Here is a 19,921-nt window from a genome sequence, read left to right as displayed (position 1 = left end):
GAACCCCGAATGGTTCGGTTCGCAACCGTTTCCTAGTCCGGAAACGGAATATTCGGCCCCTCCTCTCACCCAAGATTCGGGCGTTCCGAGTGGCTACCGGCCATACCCAATCGACGATCAAGGTGCCTCCGATGGGCGCTACGGGTGGACACCGGAGCCTAGGCCTCGCGCCCCTTCCCAAATGCCGAATCCTCCATCTCGCGCCGGTGTCCGCACACCGTACTCACCGGCGGAGATGGAAAGATTGTTCAAGGCGTACTTGGAAATCTCCGAAGATGCGGTGGTTGGAACGAACCAATCCGGCGATCACTTTTGGTGGCGCGTCTCTAGCCGGTACAATGCACACCGGCCGCCGGGAACGATCGAGCGCAACGAGAGTATGGTGCGCAACTGCATCGGCCGAGCCAACGAAGAAATTGGCAAGTTCAACGGCTATTTCATCCAGGAGTCCCGGAATGCCGGGAGCGGCCAAAGCGAGGTCGACATCATCACCGCCTCGCTGAGCACCTACCAATCCATGAACGGTAAGTCGTTCAAATATCTTAACGTTTGGCAGGAGACGCGGACGCACCCGAAGTATAAGGGAGGCATAACATCCTCCTCTAGCGGCTCCTCCAAACGCTCACGGTCGGTAGCACTATCCGACTCCGGCTCGGAAGAAGTGGCTAGCCAACTCGCCGGAGCTAACTTGGGTAGCCCCGATGCCGGACCAAGCGGTTCCCGACGCCGACCGCAAGGTAGGAAGAAGGCGGCGGCCGAACGACGTCGCGCCGCGACTCCATCTGCCCCTGCTCCCGAACCCGCACCCTATGTTCCACCTCCACCCCCGAACAACTCGTTGTGGGCCCTTTTGGCCCAACTCAATATGGCCGATAGGTCAACTATGACCCCCACGCAACTTCAAACGCACGAGTCCATGATATTGGGTCTCCAAAAATAATTGGGGTTGGTGCCGCCGGATGCGTAGTCTTCCTCGGGTTATATTAGCCAATAATTATGTAATTTTTAATTTTTAGGAGTTTAATTATGTAATTTTTAATTTTTAGTATTTTAATTATGTAATTTTTAATTTTAGGATTTTAATTATGTCTTTTTATTTTATTTGTAATTTGTAATTTTTATTGTGGTTTTTTAATGAATTTTAGTATTATGAAAATGTTGTTGTGTAATTGAATTTTATATTAATTGTGCTCGTCCTTGCGGAAGAGCACAGTTGTGGGTGTTGTGCTCTTGCCAGAGAGCAGGCATGAATAGTACCGCCCGGGCCCACAACCGTGCCGCTGGCAAGAGCACGGTTGTGGATGCTCTTAGTTGATAAGGTTTTTCTTCATCCAAATAAGTTAAGGGATTCAATTCATTAGGTAAATAAACCATTAAGTATTAATCATCTTTTCAAATAAAATGATGGCAAAAAGAGTTACTCCACAATACATTACAATTATTAGTGGCGGTGGTTATAAGGAAACCACCGATTACACACCATCAACAATTTATGAAATACGCTTTATTTTCTTTTGCATTGTAGTTAGTTACACTACTAATTCTCTACAAAATAAGTTTTCTCTCTTTCCTGTTAGATAATAACTAATCGTTGGTAGCTAAGTTAGGGATCAAAGAGGTTTGAGCTTGGTCTTACCACTTGAGCTAATACCTGATTAAATTGAGCCCAATTTAGTCGTATTTCAAACAAATGGAGTGTTAACTTATGCCACAATTGAAGTTAATATGATATCTCAGGCTTCTCAGCTCAATGTCAAATTATATATATAGTCTGAGCTATCTTTTCATTTATTATTTCCTCACGTTTAAGATTTTAAAAATCTCCTGCCAATTTAATTTAACTAGTTAACTTTATTCATTTATTATTTCCTCATGTTTTTAATATCCAATATATATTAATTAATTAAATCTCCTGCGGATTTAATTTGTTTTACCAAGAGTTGTATAATTCAAGGTAACTATTTATTTAATTGAATGAACTTCCAACTGACTAAAGTTTACGTACAATAAAATCTTAGTTTTAAACACATCAAGGATATAATCAACCTAACATCTATATGTGAGGATACATTTCAATATAATACTAACAATCATGACAATAACTATTATGAGAGTAAAGGCTAGAGATGGTAGAAGCGAGCGATGGTGCTATATAGATGCAAGGATCAAAAGAGTGAGAGATAGTAGAGGTAAATGGATGGACGATGAAATTATTATGAATGGTGGGATAGAGGGAGAGGACGACACGATTAGGGTGTATAGACTATAGACACTGAAAGAGATATCCTATACATGAATATTCTCCATGTATAGAATATCTTTTTCAGTGTCTATAGTATATACACCCTAATCGTGACTATAGACACGACAAGACAACACTTGGTTTAAAATTTGAATTAAAGCTCACCGATGGATTATCGACGAAGATACTTGGATTAATCGATCGGCTTTTAATTTTTATTATCAAACACAAATGAAACATAAAAAATAGTAGTATATACTCCCTCTGTCCGCGAATAGGAGTCCAGTTTTTTCATTTTAGTCCGTCCGCGAATAGGAGTCCCGGTTCACTTTTTCCATAAATGGTAATAGAGTCCTACCTTTCACTAACTCATTCTACTCACATTTCATTTAAAACTAATATATACAAGTGGGACCCCTATTTCACTAACTTTTTTTCACTCACTTTTCTTAACATTTCTTAAAACCCGTGCCACCCATAAATGGGACTCTTAATGGCGGACGGAGGGAGTATCATTGACGGACGTGCCTATTGGAGAATTTTGATAAATCCATTGCTGATTTCACTTTGTTTTTTACCGTCATATATCTGTTAGTAAGTGTCACTATTATCCTTTATAGACCTCAAATCTCAGTAGTGACGATTAATTGAACTGAAAATATATTTTTAATTTCTGGCCATCTATAAATTTAATCATTTTCTTTATTTTGACAAGTTTATCTTTTTAATGAGGTTTTTTATTGTGATGAATGCTATTATCTACTAATAATATTTCAATAACATTATTTCTTTCTCCTATATTTAAAATTCGTATTATCAACTAAAAAAGTGTTCTTCATGTGATTAAGCCAACCTTTGGAGTCGGTGATTAATTAATTATAGAATGGTCAAAAAATTAATTGGGCTTTGGTAGTGCCCTAAATTTCTAGATAAATTTGTCAACAATTTCAACAACACTCACCAAAACAACCTATCAATGTCACATAACTTTTTCATGAAATCTAAAAATTTTCAGATTTTTTTTTATTATTTTACGTGAAATTAATGTACAACGTCTAATTCTTTTGTTTGAACGCGTCATTGCACAGGTAGGCTTCAGTTTTTGCTTGAATTTTGTTTCACTTTTAAAAATAACCATCAATTATGTATAGTGTAAGATTTTAGTGTTTTTACTTTATACAGAAATATCTTAACTTGTCCGCTTCCTCCACCAAGTCAAAAATAATCCCCAAATCTCAGTTTCTTCTTTCCTTTGATTGCGCACATTTTCAGCATACAAAGTTACAAGATATCTATCGAAGTTAAGAAATTTTTAATTCATCTCACTACTAGAAAAATTGCTTCTCACTACACTTTTTTTTATCACACTTTATAAAAAGTGTCAGCATAGATGTACTATCTACACACTAGCTTTTCACTGCACTTTATAATATATTGTTACTACACTTCAACATAAAAAGTGCCATCATAGATGTACTATCTACACACTACCTCTTACTACAGGTACCCGGTGCTGCACTTCATCAAGTGCCATTATAGATGAAGTGTCAGCACAATAATTTTCTAGTGACAATTTTAAGTGCCATTACAAGCCAATTTTCTAGTAGTGTCTTATTTTTGAGAAGTGTTTGAATTTGATCGACAACGATTAAAACAATTCATGCTATGCTACTTTTACTTGATACGTGACATAACTATATTGAGAAATTTTTTTTGTCAAATATGTCTGGATCGGATATTAAAACAAAAAAAATTATTATTTAAATTCAAAATAAAAATATCATTAATTTGTAATCTTCACACTCTCTCTATGTAGTCTTGACAGAATCACATATTTTGCCTGGAGCTAGCTTGCTTAAATCAAGTATGCAAGAAACACGGCTTTATATATATAATATATTTATAATATTAGTACCTATTTTTCACTATATATACACAACATATATTTCAGTCACTTGTGATTTTATTAACACTTTATGTAGCTCTCATCACCAATTAAGGCAAGATGTTCTCTTCTTCATCTTCTTATACTTCATTTTTCATGATTCTTTTAGCTGCTTTTAGCCTATTTCCTCTAGCTCGAGCTCAACTGAACTCGACCTTTTACTCCCTCAATTGCCCTAATGTCTCGGCCATTGTCAACACCGCAATGCAACAAGCCTTACAGTCGGATCCTAGGATTGGTGCCAGCCTCATTCGACTTCATTTTCATGACTGCTTCCTACAGGTTCTTATTTCTCCTATATTAATTTTATCTTATTCGAGGATTAATTGATCAATAAAACCCTAATCTATTTTCTTTTCATTAGGGTTGTGATGGATCGATTTTGCTAGACAACAATAGTAATAGAAGCATCCAGAGTGAGAAGGATGCTGCCCCGAATGCGAACTCAACCCGCGGTTTTGATGTCGTGGACAATATCAAGACTGCGGTCGAGAGTTCGTGCCCGGGTGTGGTGTCTTGTGCGGACATTCTAGCCCTCGCCGCAGAATCTGCTGTTTCCTTGGTATGTACTTAATAATAATTTCTGAGCATCATCATTTATTAATACCTTATCACATGTATATATATATAAATAAATAAATAATCAAGATTATTAAATTTTTTGTTAATATGGGCAGGCAGGAGGTCCTTCTTGGAATGTGTTGTTAGGGAGAAGAGAGAGTACAAGTGCAAATCAAGCATTAGCAAATACCTCAATTCCAGCCCCATTTGAAAACTTGAGCAATCTCACTGCTAAGTTTAATGCTATGGGTCTAAATGTTACTGACCTAGTAGCATTATCTGGTAAATTTTTGTTTCTATACTTTTATTTTAGTAAAATTTAGGGTTTTTGGCTTTTAAAACCAAAAACTTTCCCCGAATTCCGGTTTTTCCCATGAACTATGAGATTGGATTTTAAAACCACGAACTTTCACTTCGTTAGGTTTTCCCCCGGCGGGTCAACAGCCAAACCCGGGTTGTCTACGTGTCAATTTTAATCCTATTTGGTAGAATACTACGTACAAGTCACAATTGTTTCATAACAAATGACAACTTTTATTTAAACAAAACACAACTAAAACATTTATTCACACACCGAATACTTAAAACATTTATTCACACACGCAACACTTAAACAAATTCCACAAAAACCGACAAACATAAATTTAGGGCTTTTTCATCATTCTTCTTCATTGTCTCTCACATATTTGGGGATTTTCGTCCGCCAAAGCTCCGATTATTCAATTCGCGAGGCAGAAAATACCTTCCAAGACGGACAACGATAAAACCGTCTTCCCGGATTACTATCAGTCCTCGACGTCCCAATCTTAGCCCGAACTCCATGGTTACAGATTACGATTTCACCTTCAGGCCAACTGACGTTGAAGCTTGAGATTTGTGAAGAACACGACATTTAAATTTCGACCTGCACGCTAGAAAGTGAATTATTCTGTCTGAAGATGAACACGAAATTTGAATTCGCCCACCTGAGATGGAACGAAGACGCCGGATTCTGAAGATAGAAAGTAACACCCAAAAATTAAAAAACTCAGAAAATTGATTCGCCTACCTGAGATGGAGCGAAGACGCCCGATTTCGAAGTGAGAGGATGAACGAAGATGGCTGAATTCTTGGCTGAATTCGATTATAGGGTTTATGTGAGTTGGGTAATGTTTTAAATGTGATTGAGCCGTAAAACGACGTCGTCTAAGGGTCCTAAATCCAGTGGCCATGTCATTTTTTCGACTGTCCACGTTGGACAACTTCTGTACCGGAAATGTGTTATTCGGGTCGGGTTGGGGAAAACCTAACGAAGTAAAAGTTCGTGGTTTTAAAACCCAATCTCATAGTTCATGGGAAAAACCGGAATTCGGGGAAAGTCTTTGGTTTTAAAAGCCAAAAGCCCTAAAATTTACTCAATGTGTACAGTTAAATTTATTATATTTCTGCCTTTAAAAACTCAGAAAAATTGTAAGGGTTTGGAGATGTGCATATGCTACATTAATTAGCATGGTTTTATTGATTTGTTGTATTTAAGTTTGGGAATAATGACTTGGATTGTTTGTTATTATAGTAGTTAGGTAATTTGGTTTGAATATATGCAAAAGTAATCATGTAATATTCGTTTATTCAAATATGAGAGAGGAGTATACATGGCGAACTAATCTACTGAGTGATTGGATATTTTGTTTTGTTTAATAGTTTGTTTAATTATTCAAATACTCATATGCATGTATTATAATCCATCGTCCGAAGTAAATAGCAAATGGTCTGTATATGAAATGATTAAGTTGACTATGTAATAGCACATTTGCTCTGCAAGATTATTACAAAATGAATAACAAAACGGGTAATTTTGAAATAGAGAACATATGATAAAAAAATTAGGAGATAAAAATTAAAGTTTGATTGTATTATTGAAAAGTAATTATTAATGAAATTGTATTCATACTGGTAAATTATGCATATGAGAACTTTGTGTGTATTGGATAAGAAGCCAAATGGAGCCATTTTGCTTTGAAATTATGGATTATACATGAATAAACATTTAGTAGTAATTTTTTTAACTGTGCAGATAATATTCGTATTCATAATAATAAAGTCATTCTCCATTATTTTATCGTCAATAATTATTTGGGCCTACTGGTCCATTGATTAGCTTTCTAATAAGCTTAATTGGATCAATAATGAGCCCATCCATTGGCCCAATATATTGTATGCTGACGTGGCGCTTAGCCGGTCCCACACACACTGCTGTACAGCTACGCCAGAATTACTACTTGCAGAGAATATTTCTCTCCTCTCCCTTCCCTCCCCTCTTTCTCGCTTCGAGCTTCATTCTGAGCTGAACCCAATTCATCACATCCCTTCCTAAAAACCCCCCATAATACACAACCCAGATCCCTAAATTTTCTTATTTCTCTGTTTTCCGCATAAATTTTGCATCTTTACCTCCAGAAAGGGAAGCTGTAATTTGTTTGCAGGTTTGCAGTGTCCATTTATACTAGTGAATCTTTTGTTTTTTGGTGGATTTTTCGTCGGTTACAATCTCTGTAGCTTGTTTTGTTCCTCCCGTATTCACTAGATTTTTGCGATTTGGTTGACCCGGATAAGTTCATCAGCTGACCGGAAAATCAATTTTGATTCTTGTTGAGCATTTTTTGCAATTGAAGTTAGGGTTTTGATTGTACCAAACTGTTTAATTGACCAGTTTGATTTCTGGGTATCCTATATCTAGACTCGATGTATGTGTGTGTTCTTGGCTGAAATTAGGGTTTCAATGATTTGGGGAAATTCGTTCCTTTCACTTGTTTGAGAGCTAGGTGCCTGAATTTTGGGTTGTTCTGTTGAATTTTTTTTGTTGTGTTGGGTGAATTTTGCAATGGCTGAAGAGAATGCTAATACAATGAACCTCGATCTCAATTTGGAGCCGGTTGATAATTCTAGTGATGGTGGTGAGCCTCTCTCGGGATCATATCCTATTGTTGCGATGAACTTGGAGGATTGGTTAGAAAGTCCAATTCATCGCGTTAGGGATGCCGTAAGGCAGAGAAATCATAGGTGGCGGCCGTTGTGGAGGCAACTCCCAATCCCTCCCGAAACGAGGAACCTTGCTTTGGAGTTGATTAGTGGGAATGCACCTCAGACTGGTGAGGGTAGTGTAGCCTCTGAGGATAGGCCTATTGAGGTAGCTAAGATATGTGAGAACACGACTGGTTCTCCTGAGGACGAGGATCTTGGTAAGAAGAAAGATGGTGGTAAGAGTAATGGTGACGAGGGGGGTTTCTTTGATTGCAACATATGCTTAGATTTGGCCAAGGATCCTGTTGTCACTTGCTGCGGCCACTTGTTTTGCTGGCCATGTCTTTACCGTTGGTTGCATCATCACTCCGAAGCCAAGGAGTGCCCCGTGTGCAAGGGAGAGGTCACCACTAAGAATGTGACGCCTATATATGGCCGTGGCAACATTGTCCGCGACCAAGATCTTGATTCTAGCCTCAAGATCCCTCTTAGGCCCCATGCCCGGCGGATTGAGAGCTGGAGGCAGACTATACAGAGGACTGCAACGGCCTTCACTATCCCAGTTGAGGAGATGATTAGGCGTCTTGGGAGCGCTTTCGACCTAAACCGGGAGCTGGCTCAGATACAGTCCCGACACCCTGATGGCCTCCATGACTCTCCTGAGAGAAGTATGGCTTTGCTCAATCGGTTCTTGACTTCTAGAGGAATTCGCAGAGAGAGAACTCCGCCGCTCCCACTTGATGATGTGATTGACCTAACTGAGAGCAGCCCCCCGAGCTACGAAATGAGGGAGATGGAAAGGGAGAGGGATAGCCGTCGCCTCACATCATTGCTGCTTCGCAGATCAAGTTCTCATCGAGCTGCTTCGTTGTCCAATCTCACATCTGCAATCAACGCTGACTTTGCTGCTGTTGAGTCATTTCTCCAGAGTGATCCGGTGGAGAGGAATCCGGAGAGGCCTCCTCGGATGGTGGACGATAGGGATTCTGTGTCCAGCATTGCTGCTGTAATACACTCTGAGAGCCAAACTGTGGACAATGCCATAGAAATCAATTCCAGGGTGGCGCTCTCGACTTCGTCTTCGAGGAGGAGAAACGATGCTTCTAGAATCTCCGACGTCGACAGCGGGGATTCGTGGGCCCCGAGGCGGAGGAGGCTCAACTGAAGTTGTGATGATGGTGTCTTCTCAAGAGTTGGTATATAACCAGAGGGATTTAGATATGTTTTTAACATTCAATTTGTGTTTCTAAGTGTTTACAGTGGAGGTTTTTTACCTACGAGAACTATTAACTATATACAATCATGTTTCTGAGTTTTGTTCCTAGTTTAAGATATTGCCTTTTCTTGTAATTTAATGTTTGTTCAATCAGGTCATATAGCTTTGTCAAATTTCTGATGGAAATCAGCAAATTGGAGGGGTGATTTATCAGTTGCTCTTCTGCAAATTATCTTGCAAAATCTTTTTGTTTTTGTATTTCAACTATCTATACTTAGTTATTATTGTTGTATTTTATGCTCTTTTTATATTTTGTATTTTTGTTAGTCTTAGGTGGCTTTTAAATTAATAAGTGATTCATTAAGGAGGTTATTATGACTGTTTCAGTAGTTCCCTTTGAAACCATCATTAAATCCTCTACATTTTCATTTATTTCATGCTAATGATTTATGATATGATTAGACCCTATAAGTCTAGTCTACAGCTGAATATTTTATCTTATCAATCTTGAATTTATTAGTGTCATATGCTCAGCCCAAGTATTAAGTTTTTTATTAATAGCCCAATACTTATTGTAGGTAAGATTTGAAGCCCAAAACACTTTCTTTTGAGTCCAAAAAATAGAACTGAACCAATAGATTAAAAAGCATATCATGTATACAACAAACCAAGATATGAGACAAATTCTTATCATAGAAAAAAATATTATGTAGTGTAGACTAGGAATAATCTGTAATTATTGTGGTATTCTTGTTGTGATTGTGAGTGAGATGTGGATGTAGAATAATACTAGTAGATAAGAAATGAGAAGAATCATATGAATGGAGGTGAAATTTTCGTTATTTTTCTCATGGTCCAATTCCAAGCAACTTGCCCCTTACATATGACATGCATCTCTCTCTCACACACACACACACACACACATGACATAGAATTAGACGTCACCACGGTTCGGGAACCGGCGGTTCACGGTTCGGAACCGTCGGTTCCGGTTCAAGAAAATCGTGAACCTGAACCGGCCCGTCCTAGGTCCGACGGTTCCGGTTCCTGAACCGTGAACCGGCGGTTCATCTCAACCACCGGAACCGCCGGTTCCTATCCGGTTCCGGGCCGGTTCGTCCGGTTCGTCCGGTTCGTCCGGTTCGTCCGGTTCGTCCGGTTCGGCGGTTCATAGAATTTTTATTTTTTTATTAACATTGTAAATGTAATTTAAGTAAAAAATGTAAATATACTTGCATAAATAAAATTATAATGATGTGATGTACAAATGCAATTTTTATTGATACAAATTACAACTTAAAATTTACAAATTACAATTTAAAGATTATAAATTACAAAAGATTTAAAGTCTAGATCACAATTTACAAATTACATATTCGAAACAAATGGGAGAAAAAAGAAATAAATGAAAATGACTCGGGCACAACTTAAATTTAAAATTTAAGTTGAGATGCCTACGTATCCTCAATGCTCAATTGCATTTTGGAATCAAAGTCCAAGTAGTTCTCTTACCTTGCTTACCTATTTGGCTTGATAAGAGGAATTGGCCTACTCTTCTTCGCCGGGGAAGTAGTCTTGGTCGGGTTGTACTACTTGATTGTCCCAATCTACTAAAAGTATTTTATGTACCCAAACTTGCAAAGTATAGTTTTATATACCATACCGCCATATGTATTTAATACTTGCAATGTTATGTACCCAAACTTGCAAAAACGTTGTACATCTAAGACCATTTTAAGGTTAAAGTATGTGAGAAATAATTTGGTGATGTTAGAACTATTTTAAAATTATATCATAATTATTTTTATTTTGATTTTGAATGTCATTGGAATCATTTTATGTAATAATTAATGTATAGAAGAATCTTAAATTTTGTGACAATAATGAAAGATAGACATTTTGCATAGTCAATATCAACAAAAAGTAAAACATTAAATGATAAGTTATAGTTATTTTTTGTGTAAATAGACTGATTTCTATTTAATAAAATTGTACAAATAAATATTATTTTAGACAAAAATAAAATAAAATGACAACTAGAATTTAAAATCATTAAACTATTTAATATTAATTTTTATAAAATATATATATAAAGAATAAGTAATGTTTATAAAAGTTGCCGGAACCGCCGAACCGCCGGTTACGGTTTGCCAAAATTTGGAACCTGAACCGGCCCGGGGGAACCGGCGGTTCCGGTCACGGTTCGAACCGTCGCCGACGGTTCCGGTTCCGGTTCGGAACCGCCGGTGACGGTTCCGGGCCGGTTCGGTTTGGGGACCTCTACATAGAATGATGTTGAGTGTTGGGGAAACGCATGTCATGTCAAAGGGGCAAGTGTTGCTTCAACTGCAAGCGATCACTATCATTTTTCAGTATTCACGCATGCCATGCCCATCGCCATTTCTCGTGTGTATCTGTTTTTTTTTCAATACATTTTAAAATTTGATGAGAATATCAAGTTTTCATGTCAGGATATGCTCACTATATACTCAAAAGTAGAGTGAGTGTTTGAGAAGTCTCTGATTCTATCTCTTCGATCCTCTTTGTTCAAACAGACTAATTAAATAGAATCAAATTCTATTACGTTAAATAAGGTGCATTTCTGACTAAACATATCTTTACTTATCTTGCAAACATAGAAGAGCATTTCTTAAGTTGAACTGATTCTAAAAATGACTCCTTTGGTTCTAATTTGAGTATATATAACCTCATCAATTACTTAATAATTTTATTCATAAACACGTAAAGCATGAAAAGGTGTCATCTTTAACAAGCTACAATATTTAAAATTTAAATAAATAATCGATATCGAATAAAATAGAGTCAAAAGTAATTAAACACGTAATCTTGTTTCAGTTAAGAGGTTCACCACATCTTAATCCAACAGAGCTATAAATGTGGGGATGGATTATTTTATGTTAATGTTGATGTCCTCTTAAAAATAAATTTGATCCCCACACAATCAACATCATTAAGATTCACACATTTATCTAGCCATGTGTTGTTACACAACTCCTGCATCACATAACTAAATTCCCCCCTCTCTCTCTATACTTATCATTATTCATGTACACTGTATATCTTGGATCTTTAACCAAGCTGCTTCCATTGTGTATCTACCTATATGTTTCAAGTAAAAACAAGAAAATCTCTAATACACAACAGTTGTTTGTGTAGCATCACCGCTAACATTACACATATATAGAATACACAATGAAACACTAATTAAAATAAAGGATCACGTGTGAAATCAAGTCTTTACCTATGCTGCTCTCTTCTGATATTGCTGCTTCTTGTTCAACTTCACCAGCAGCTCTGCATACAGGATCTCGTTCCAGGCATCGGGCACTCCCGGGAGGCACCAATGGCTGCAGTCCTGGAAGGTCAGAGGCGACCGTCTCTCCTCCTCCGTGTACTGCAGCTTCCTATATATCGACGGGTGCCCATCCTTTCGATAATCAGTCAATTTCGTTACGTTCATGTAACCAACCCAGGTTTTCATCCCTCCAAAAACGCTCTCAAGAACACTCATCTTGTCCGGATACGGTGTGAGATAAGAATCATTCTTGATTGGCTCTGTTTCATTGTCACATGCTCCCCCTGAATTCCACTGCCCTCCACTGAAAATTTATGTTCATTTCTTATCATTCGATGTTTTCATGATCAAAATTCAGTCTAATTTCAAGAATGTGAAGGGATTTGCCTGAAATGAGAGGCTGAGTAGCCTCTGAAGAAAACGAGGGACTTTCTTGGATCGACATTGGCATTGATCCATCTGCCCCACGTCGTTATAGCTCTGCGAAAAGCCTCAAGTACATTCAACTCACTATACACATGACTACCTTCTTGATAGTAGTCCTGCCTGAAAAATGCAACATAGTTCTTCACCAACAAAAATTCAATGACACAAACTCAAAGTAGATTCTTTTTCGATGTATACCCTTTTGAGGTCTTGTCATGAGTCCACCAATGACCAGTGTTGAACAAGAGCACATCTGCATCTTTGTACTTATCAGCAAAGCTGCTGACCATATCGAGTCGAAGCGTTTCCTTCTTCGTCCCATTCCTTTCAGTGAATTCCCATTCTTGAACCAAGAAAGGAGACACGAAGAACTCCACTGTGCAGTTGTAGTCCTTCACCGATTGAAAAACCAAGTTAGTATATAAACTCGAAACATGATTTAGTTGAAAAGGGGATTTCACTTACTTCAAATAGAAACGAATAAGAAGCTTCGCTTCGAAAATGTTGCCTCCCTGAAACTTCATACACCTTTTTTTGATCTTTGACACAGTTTTTCAGAATGCAAATGAGTGATTCCCACATATTCCTATTTAGAGAATCACCAACAAAAACCAGGCGTTTCCCTCTCAGCATTTCCAACATATGGCTTCCATTCAACCTGAACAATTTCCACAATTCAATGCTCTAATCAATATTTTCGAGATTTAACATAATGCAGATGAAATTGAGTGCTAGAAATCAGATTACAATAACAACTTAACACACAAAAGTTGCAGTAATTATCAATCTGATTGAGTAATTAAGATAAAAATGGCATTATGAATAATCACAAACCTGGGCAAGTTGCAGGCTTTAGGCTTCCATTTATGCTTAAGGTAGGCATTATCAGGCCTGCCATTGAGGAAACAGTTGAACTGTTCATCAATCAAGGAGCAGGAACCAGGCTCATACAACGGATAAGACTCATCTCTCACCCAATTTCCGTCAAACAGATCACACTCCGACAGTTGATGGAGCAGCTTCGAATAAATAACTTGTGATCGAGTGACATTCTTCACCAGAGAAGCCGAATTCACAACTCTGCTCTGATTCCTTTTCTGAGATTCATCTCTGATTAGAGTGTGATTTCGGTAACGCTTCAATTGAGTCTGATTAGCGGCGGGTTGATGAGAAACCTCTGCATTGGTAGTGAAATTAGATGAAGAGTTGGGGAGGAAATAGAAGACGATTGAGGAGAAATGCGATGCGTGAGAATCGTCGGAAGATATTGGAGAGGAGGAGTTGGTGAGGGCGATAACGTCAGGGAAGGAGGAGGGGGTGAAGAGGAGGAAGAGGGTAAAGGCGATGGAGATGAAAATTAGGGCGTATGCGAAAGAGAGGGTTCTAGTGGTTTTGAAGAGAGAGAGATTGGTTTTGAAGCAGGAGAGGAGAGTTCCGCCGTTGAGGGGCGCGTACTTCGCTATAACCGCCATATCCGCCATTGTACGAAGGAGTAACCGTTTCCAAAGAGAGAGAGAGAAAAGTTTGTTAGTGCCAAGTGTTTCACACCAAAGACGTGTGTTGAAAGAGAAAAGGTGGAATCAATTTCATGCTTCTGGTTGTGTATATATACTTGTTTTCTTTTTTTTAATTATTAAATTAACATAAATTTAAATGCCGCGTCCCAAACCACATTATAATATATATAGAAGTGTCTCATATGATATAATCTTATAAATCAAGCAATATGGGAAAATCAGTGTTCAGTTCGTCCCAGGTATGATAGGCAAATGAATTCTGTGTGAGAAAATAATTATTTTTCTCATTTTTACACACAATTTTGTCAGGTGATATGTTAAAATCTTTGATTTTTCATGATTGACAAAAATAAATTTTAATTATACGGAAATCTAAATAAATAAGTTCATTTAGGATCTGTACAAAATAAAGCTACTACAGTTAACGTTTACAAGGTTATTTATATTACTACCTCCGACTCTTAAAAAAAACTATTTCTATTTTGGTTCGTTCCTTAAAAATAGAAACTTTTTAAACTTTCTATTTTAGAACGTGGACCCCCAATCCACTAACACTTCTTTAATTATTTTTTCTCTTTCTGTCTCTTACTTTACCAATTCTTTTATCTTATTTTATTAATTATGCATTAAAATATGTGTCATTTCAAATGTTTTTATTTTTCAAATACGAAGGTATAGATCAATTTTTTATTGTATAAATCAGGTTTAATCTTGTAATAACAAGTTTAATAATATACATCAGATTTAAATCGTATACATCAGGTTTGGGTCGTTGTCATGTTCAAGTTTGAAAATAGCATGCTACATTTGTGTTCTGATTGAGAATTTTCTTAATAGGTCGAATTTGGGTTGCGTCATTATTAGATTGATCCAATCAAGATCCAACCCGCACGATTTGTCACCCCTAATATTTTATACGGATTATCAGGAATGGATAGATAAATAAATTAATAGCAGTCATATTTAAGTGGCAACATTATAAGGTAGTTCACTGGAAAATGTAGAGTGATTAGAAAAACAAAGCACCGTAAATTAGCTTTAATTTATGCATATGCTACAGATATGCTACAGCTGCAACTATAAACATACTTTTACTGCGTTTCTTGTATAATACATATATGTTGACGATGTATACATAATATTTGAAATTAAATAATTAAAAAGACGGCACTCAGAATTCCTTGTGGAGTTTGTCGCATATTTATGTTGAGTAAAAACTTTTCGAAGTATAAAGCATGTATTAATGAAGATGTTTAAACTCTAGACTAATGAGTAATAAAACTTTTAATGATTTAATCTCAAAGTTATTTTTAAATAAATATAATTAGCGTATAAAAACGTAAAGAACGGTCATCAATTAAAAAAATGTTGCCGACACAGTAAAAGGCCAGCAAGTAGTATTCGACAAAGAATACCAGCCATTAATATTAATTACTACTATAACGAAATAGATGGGAAAATAATTTGATTTCATTTTAATCTGGTTTTTCAAATGTAACAAATTAAAATCATAGTAAAACGATAGGTTTTATTAATTTGGTGCCATGTGCAAGATCTTGTAACTCACAAATTGAGATGAGAATAACTTTAAGAACACGAAGATATAAGTGGTTCGGCGTAAGCCTACATCCACTGACAGAATGAGAAGGAATTCATTGATGATCAACTATGGATACAATGAAGAAGAACACTCTCATATCGAATACAAACGGGAACTATGAACACTCATTTTCTCTCCCTCAATCTCGCTCGAAACACGACCTGGTTTCGAGAGCACATAGCACAGATTGCAATTTGTATTCTCTCTAATGAAGTTGTTCTCTCTTGCTTATCTCTTATGCTTGTAGCACTATTTATAGGAAGAGTAAGATCGAACTCAATACTTCTCGATCGGTTTCAATAACCGCTTCTTGATAACTACTCTTCATCAATCGGTTGTAACCGCTGTCAACCGCCAACCGCTACCATGATCACTTCTTGAATCGTTTAAGTGTTTTATCAGCTCAAAAATGCCTAACAATCCTCCACCTTTTGAGATGACTCAAACACTTCCCTTCTCTATTCTATGACCTCTTTCCGGCCACTCCTTCCTTGATCAAATTTACCAAGTTCATACATCATTTGAACTTGTCGATCCCATGTCTGCAGCACCAACTTTGACTATTCTTGTCAGTATTACAATTATTCTGACTTCGAGAATCATCTTTAGATTCTCCTCCATCACTTCCTTGATCAGCTACAATGCCTCCACCGGACGATAAAACCTCCACCTCATCTGAAACTTCCCTGTTCAGAATTGGAGTTGCTGATCCCTAGAGATATCACACATCTCTCATAAGTGATCTTTGAATTTCTCTGTCAGGATTGGTATGCTACCCGAAGAAATATCTTCATCCAAATCCTTGCTGTAAACAATGCTAGATCACCTCCACCACTCTCTCAGAGTTTATGTGACCAAACACAGCCCTCATGGATTCAAAAAACTCTGATCGAAATCCTCACCTCCCAAATGGGTGTCACCGTTTGTTGCAAGAATCAGCCATTCTTGTTGTGCGTGCGCGTCGACTCTGTATAGACGCTGCTTGGTTGATTTGATCAGGCTGCTTGGGTTGGGCTTGATCAAGTTGCTTGAGTGACTTGATCAAGCTGCTGCTTGAGTGACTTTATTAAGCCGCTGCTCATCATGACTTGATCAATCTACAAATCTCCACCTTCGCTCAATCAGCTACACCACAATTCTGCAGCATGGTTAACTTTCTACAAAGTTTGCAGCATGATCAACCAGCCGGATTCTATTGGGTTTACCCATTTCTTGAACATTTTGAGTAGTTTCTTCACGTGTCTCTTGTGAAGTAAACGAATGGCCTGCGCGTCCCAATTCTTCTTCCTTTGACATCCTCGATAGGTTTGACAGGACCGTTTTCAAACCAACGTCCAAACCCCGCTCTCCTTCTCCTCTGCCCTTGATCCGAGTAGCTACGTCTACATCGCCTGTGCAACTTTCAGAACGATGGCTGGGGCTTTCTTCCTCATGGCCTTCGAAAGCTTTTCCAAGAATTGGCCCAGAACGATGACAGAAACACTTTGAGACGGCTGTTGCGCTTCTCTTCTCCTTCGGGTTTATCTATCGTCGCCACAACGCACAAACCGCAATCGGCAATTCCTGATCTTATTGATTCCTCCTCTGTCAACACTCGCGGCATCCAAACGCCTTTGATTTTCTTCATCTTCTTTCTTGTTGTAGCCATGATCCTGCGCCTTTCTTTCTTGGAAACTCTGTTCCCACAGACTGCGCCATTTGTTGGAATCGATTGGAGCAAGATCATACAAGAACTTGTAACTCACAAATTGAGATGAGAATAACTTCAAGAACACGAAGATATAAGTGGTTCGGCGTAAGCCTACGTCCACTGACAGAATGAGAAGGAATTCATTGATGATCAACTATGGATACAATGAAGAAGAACACTCTCATATCGAATACAAACGGGAACTATGAACACTCATTTTCTCTCCCTCAATCTCGCTCGAAACACGACCTCGTTTCGAGAGCACATAGCACAGATTGCAATTTGTATTCTCTCTGATGAAGTTGTTGTGTCTTGCTTATCTCTTATGCTTGTAGCACTATTTATAGGAAGAGTAAGATCGAACTCAATGCTTCTCGATCAGTTTCAATAACCGCTTCTTGATAACTACTCTTCATCAATCGGTTGTAACCGCCGTCAACCGCCAACCGCTACCATCAACCGCCAACTGCTACCATGATCACTTCTTGAATCGTTTAAGTGTTTTATCAGCTCAAAAACGCCTAACAGTTGTTGTTTTAATTAGTTATACACACATTTATTGAGAGGTCCCAATCCCATTGAAATTATTTATTCGAAAATAAATATCAATGTGTGGCATTTAGAGATTTAATAATTTCCACACTAGTTTTCTTTTATTTTTGGAAGAAACGCATTAAATTCTTTGTAGGAGATTTCAAAGTGAAGGAAATTGTAAATTTGTCCTATAAACTGATTCTTCGGAACAGACGAATAACAAAAGCTAGCAAAAGAGAAAAAGTTCGATAGGTATAAACAAAAACCAATTTATTATTCATTCGTCTTTCGCCATTATGTGTTGGACAAAATAAGAAAAGAAGAAGTGATGATAAGTGACATATTGTAAAACCTAGTTTGGTATTGATCCATTAATAATTTATTTATTCTTAAACTTTAATCGAAATTATATAATTTCGGTCTCATTTACAATAACTTTGAATCTTTTAGGGTTTTGTACTTCCTCCGTCTCATAATAGATTATGACACACTTGGAAATTGACACGAGATTTTAGGTGGTGTTGTTTTGTGTGTTAGGTGGTGAGAGAAAATGGAGTAGTATATTTATATTAATGTGAGAGGGAGCTTTTTTCAAAAAGGAAATCGTGACATCTTTCATGAGATAAATTAAAAAGGAAAATGTGACATCTATTATGAGACAGAGGGAGTACTTATTTTCAAATCTATCGTGATCGAAATCATTATCTTTTAATTTGCGTACCATTTTATCGATGTGTCAACTATCTAGGGACCAAATGTTAATAATTTTGTAATAAATTGAAAATTTTAACATTATTAAAATGTTTGAAGATTCATGATGTTGAAATTATACATAAACAATGAAAATTCGTGCATTAATGTAGACTTCACTATGTTCATTTATGTTTCTACTTTTGTTGCGACAATTTGTGTAAATATGAAGCATTAAGGTTCATAAAAAGGATTGAGATACAAATATATTTTAACGAAATAAGCAATAAATATTGAAAATTTTGTGGTTCGTCACATGTAAAGTAGAGAATGCCTTTAAGCGTTGATTTTCTAAAAATTATGAGTTTGGCACATCAATAAATGCCCAATTTACAAAATTTCCTGATTTCTTTAATTACTCTCTCCATCCCACAATAAAATACACTTTTGGTTCGATATAAGTTTTAATATACTCCCTCAGTCCCTTTGCAGTAGAGGCATTTCATTTTGAGCACTCGTTTTAGAAAAAAAGAAGTAATAAATAGTTAAAGTAGAGAGAAAGTAAAGTGAGAGAGAAAATAATATAGAGAAAACTCTTATCTATATTATTCTCTGTTTTACTTTACTCTCTCTTCACTCTAACTATTCTTATCATTTTTTCAAAACAAGTGCTCAAATGAAATGCATTTACTACGGAAGGACGGAGGGAGTACAATTTATAAAGTAAGAAAGTGGTAGAAAGAAAAAAATAATTAACGTATTGTTAGTAGACAAAATGTATCCAAATACAATATACAGTGGATATACTATCATATTCTAAATTATTAATATGGATCATATCACACAATATCATATTGTGATTTTAATATTATTGTTATCAATCTAATACTAGCATTAAGATGATTTTCGGATTGGATTGGGTTTGGTTCTATTTGATTCAGGTATATAAAACGTGAAAGTAATATGAAAACAACATTCATTTTTCAAGTTGGGTTGGGTTTGATTTGGTTTCAGGTTGAAGCTAAATTTATATATAATTAATTTATACCTAGAGCTCAACTCCAACTTAACACTGTTTAAAACAATTTAATTGGGTCATTTTCCAGTTGAAATATATGTAGGATACATATTATTTGAAATTTTGGATTTTTTTAATATTTTACAATTATGGTTTTTCAGTTATG

General features: G+C 36.9%; 3 protein-coding genes across 4 annotated transcripts; 2 read left to right on the top strand and 1 right to left on the bottom strand.

Moving 5' to 3' along the window:
- Window positions 1-4,224: 4,224 nt before the first annotated feature.
- On the top strand, window positions 4,225-6,295 carry LOC121748620 (peroxidase 15-like). The gene is made up of 3 exons (XM_042143089.1): window positions 4,225-4,469; window positions 4,552-4,749; window positions 4,865-6,295. The coding sequence occupies exons 1-3, from the start codon at window positions 4,248-4,250 to the stop codon at window positions 5,069-5,071; spliced, it is 627 nt and encodes a 208-aa protein (XP_041999023.1). The 5' UTR covers window positions 4,225-4,247; the 3' UTR covers window positions 5,072-6,295.
- Window positions 6,296-7,013: 718 nt separating this feature from the next.
- LOC121748619 lies at window positions 7,014-9,193 on the top strand. Its single transcript, XM_042143088.1, has one exon. It carries the CDS (start codon window positions 7,609-7,611, stop codon window positions 8,911-8,913), a length of 1,305 nt encoding a protein of 434 aa, XP_041999022.1. The 5' UTR covers window positions 7,014-7,608; the 3' UTR covers window positions 8,914-9,193.
- Window positions 9,194-11,899: 2,706 nt separating this feature from the next.
- LOC121748618 (protein trichome birefringence-like) lies at window positions 11,900-14,253 on the bottom strand. Of its 2 annotated transcripts, XM_042143087.1 has the most exons (6): window positions 13,541-14,253; window positions 13,172-13,364; window positions 12,905-13,098; window positions 12,668-12,826; window positions 12,227-12,584; window positions 11,900-12,084 (listed from the first exon to the last, which is right to left on the bottom strand). In XM_042143087.1, the coding sequence occupies exons 1-5, from the start codon at window positions 14,185-14,187 to the stop codon at window positions 12,227-12,229; spliced, it is 1,551 nt and encodes a 516-aa protein (XP_041999021.1). In that variant the 5' UTR covers window positions 14,188-14,253; the 3' UTR covers window positions 11,900-12,084. The 2 variants fall into 2 exon arrangements, with proteins under 2 accessions (XP_041999021.1, XP_041999020.1); XM_042143086.1 differs by having other exon boundaries at window positions 11,900-12,584.
- Window positions 14,254-19,921: the final 5,668 nt, after the last annotated feature.

Source organism: Salvia splendens, chromosome 9 (assembly GCF_004379255.2).
Source record: "Salvia splendens isolate huo1 chromosome 9, SspV2, whole genome shotgun sequence".
In the NCBI taxonomy this organism is placed as follows: Eukaryota; Viridiplantae; Streptophyta; class Magnoliopsida; order Lamiales; family Lamiaceae; genus Salvia; species Salvia splendens.
The sequence above is the reverse complement of the archived record's forward strand: the minus strand, read 5'-3'. Positions and strand labels throughout refer to the sequence as shown.

Bases quoted from the DNA above. Each gene is read 5' to 3' on its own strand.
- LOC121748620 (XM_042143089.1), top strand. From the start codon at position 4,248: ATGTTCTCTTCTTCATCTTCTTATACTTCATTTTTCATGATTCTTTTA. The intron at 4,470-4,551 runs GTTCTTATTTCT...TCTTTTCATTAG, and splicing joins TTCATGACTGCTTCCTACAG to GGTTGTGATGGATCGATTTT. The intron at 4,750-4,864 runs GTATGTACTTAA...TAATATGGGCAG, and splicing joins CAGAATCTGCTGTTTCCTTG to GCAGGAGGTCCTTCTTGGAA.
- LOC121748618 (XM_042143086.1), bottom strand. From the start codon at position 14,187: ATGGCGGATATGGCGGTTATAGCGAAGTACGCGCCCCTCAACGGCGGA. The intron at 13,365-13,540 runs GTTTGTGATTAT...GAAATTGTTCAG, and splicing joins AAAGCCTGCAACTTGCCCAG to GTTGAATGGAAGCCATATGT. The intron at 12,585-12,667 runs GCAAATCCCTTC...ATAAATTTTCAG, and splicing joins TACTCAGCCTCTCATTTCAG to TGGAGGGCAGTGGAATTCAG.
- LOC121748619 (XM_042143088.1), top strand. From the start codon at position 7,609: ATGGCTGAAGAGAATGCTAATACAATGAACCTCGATCTCAATTTGGAG.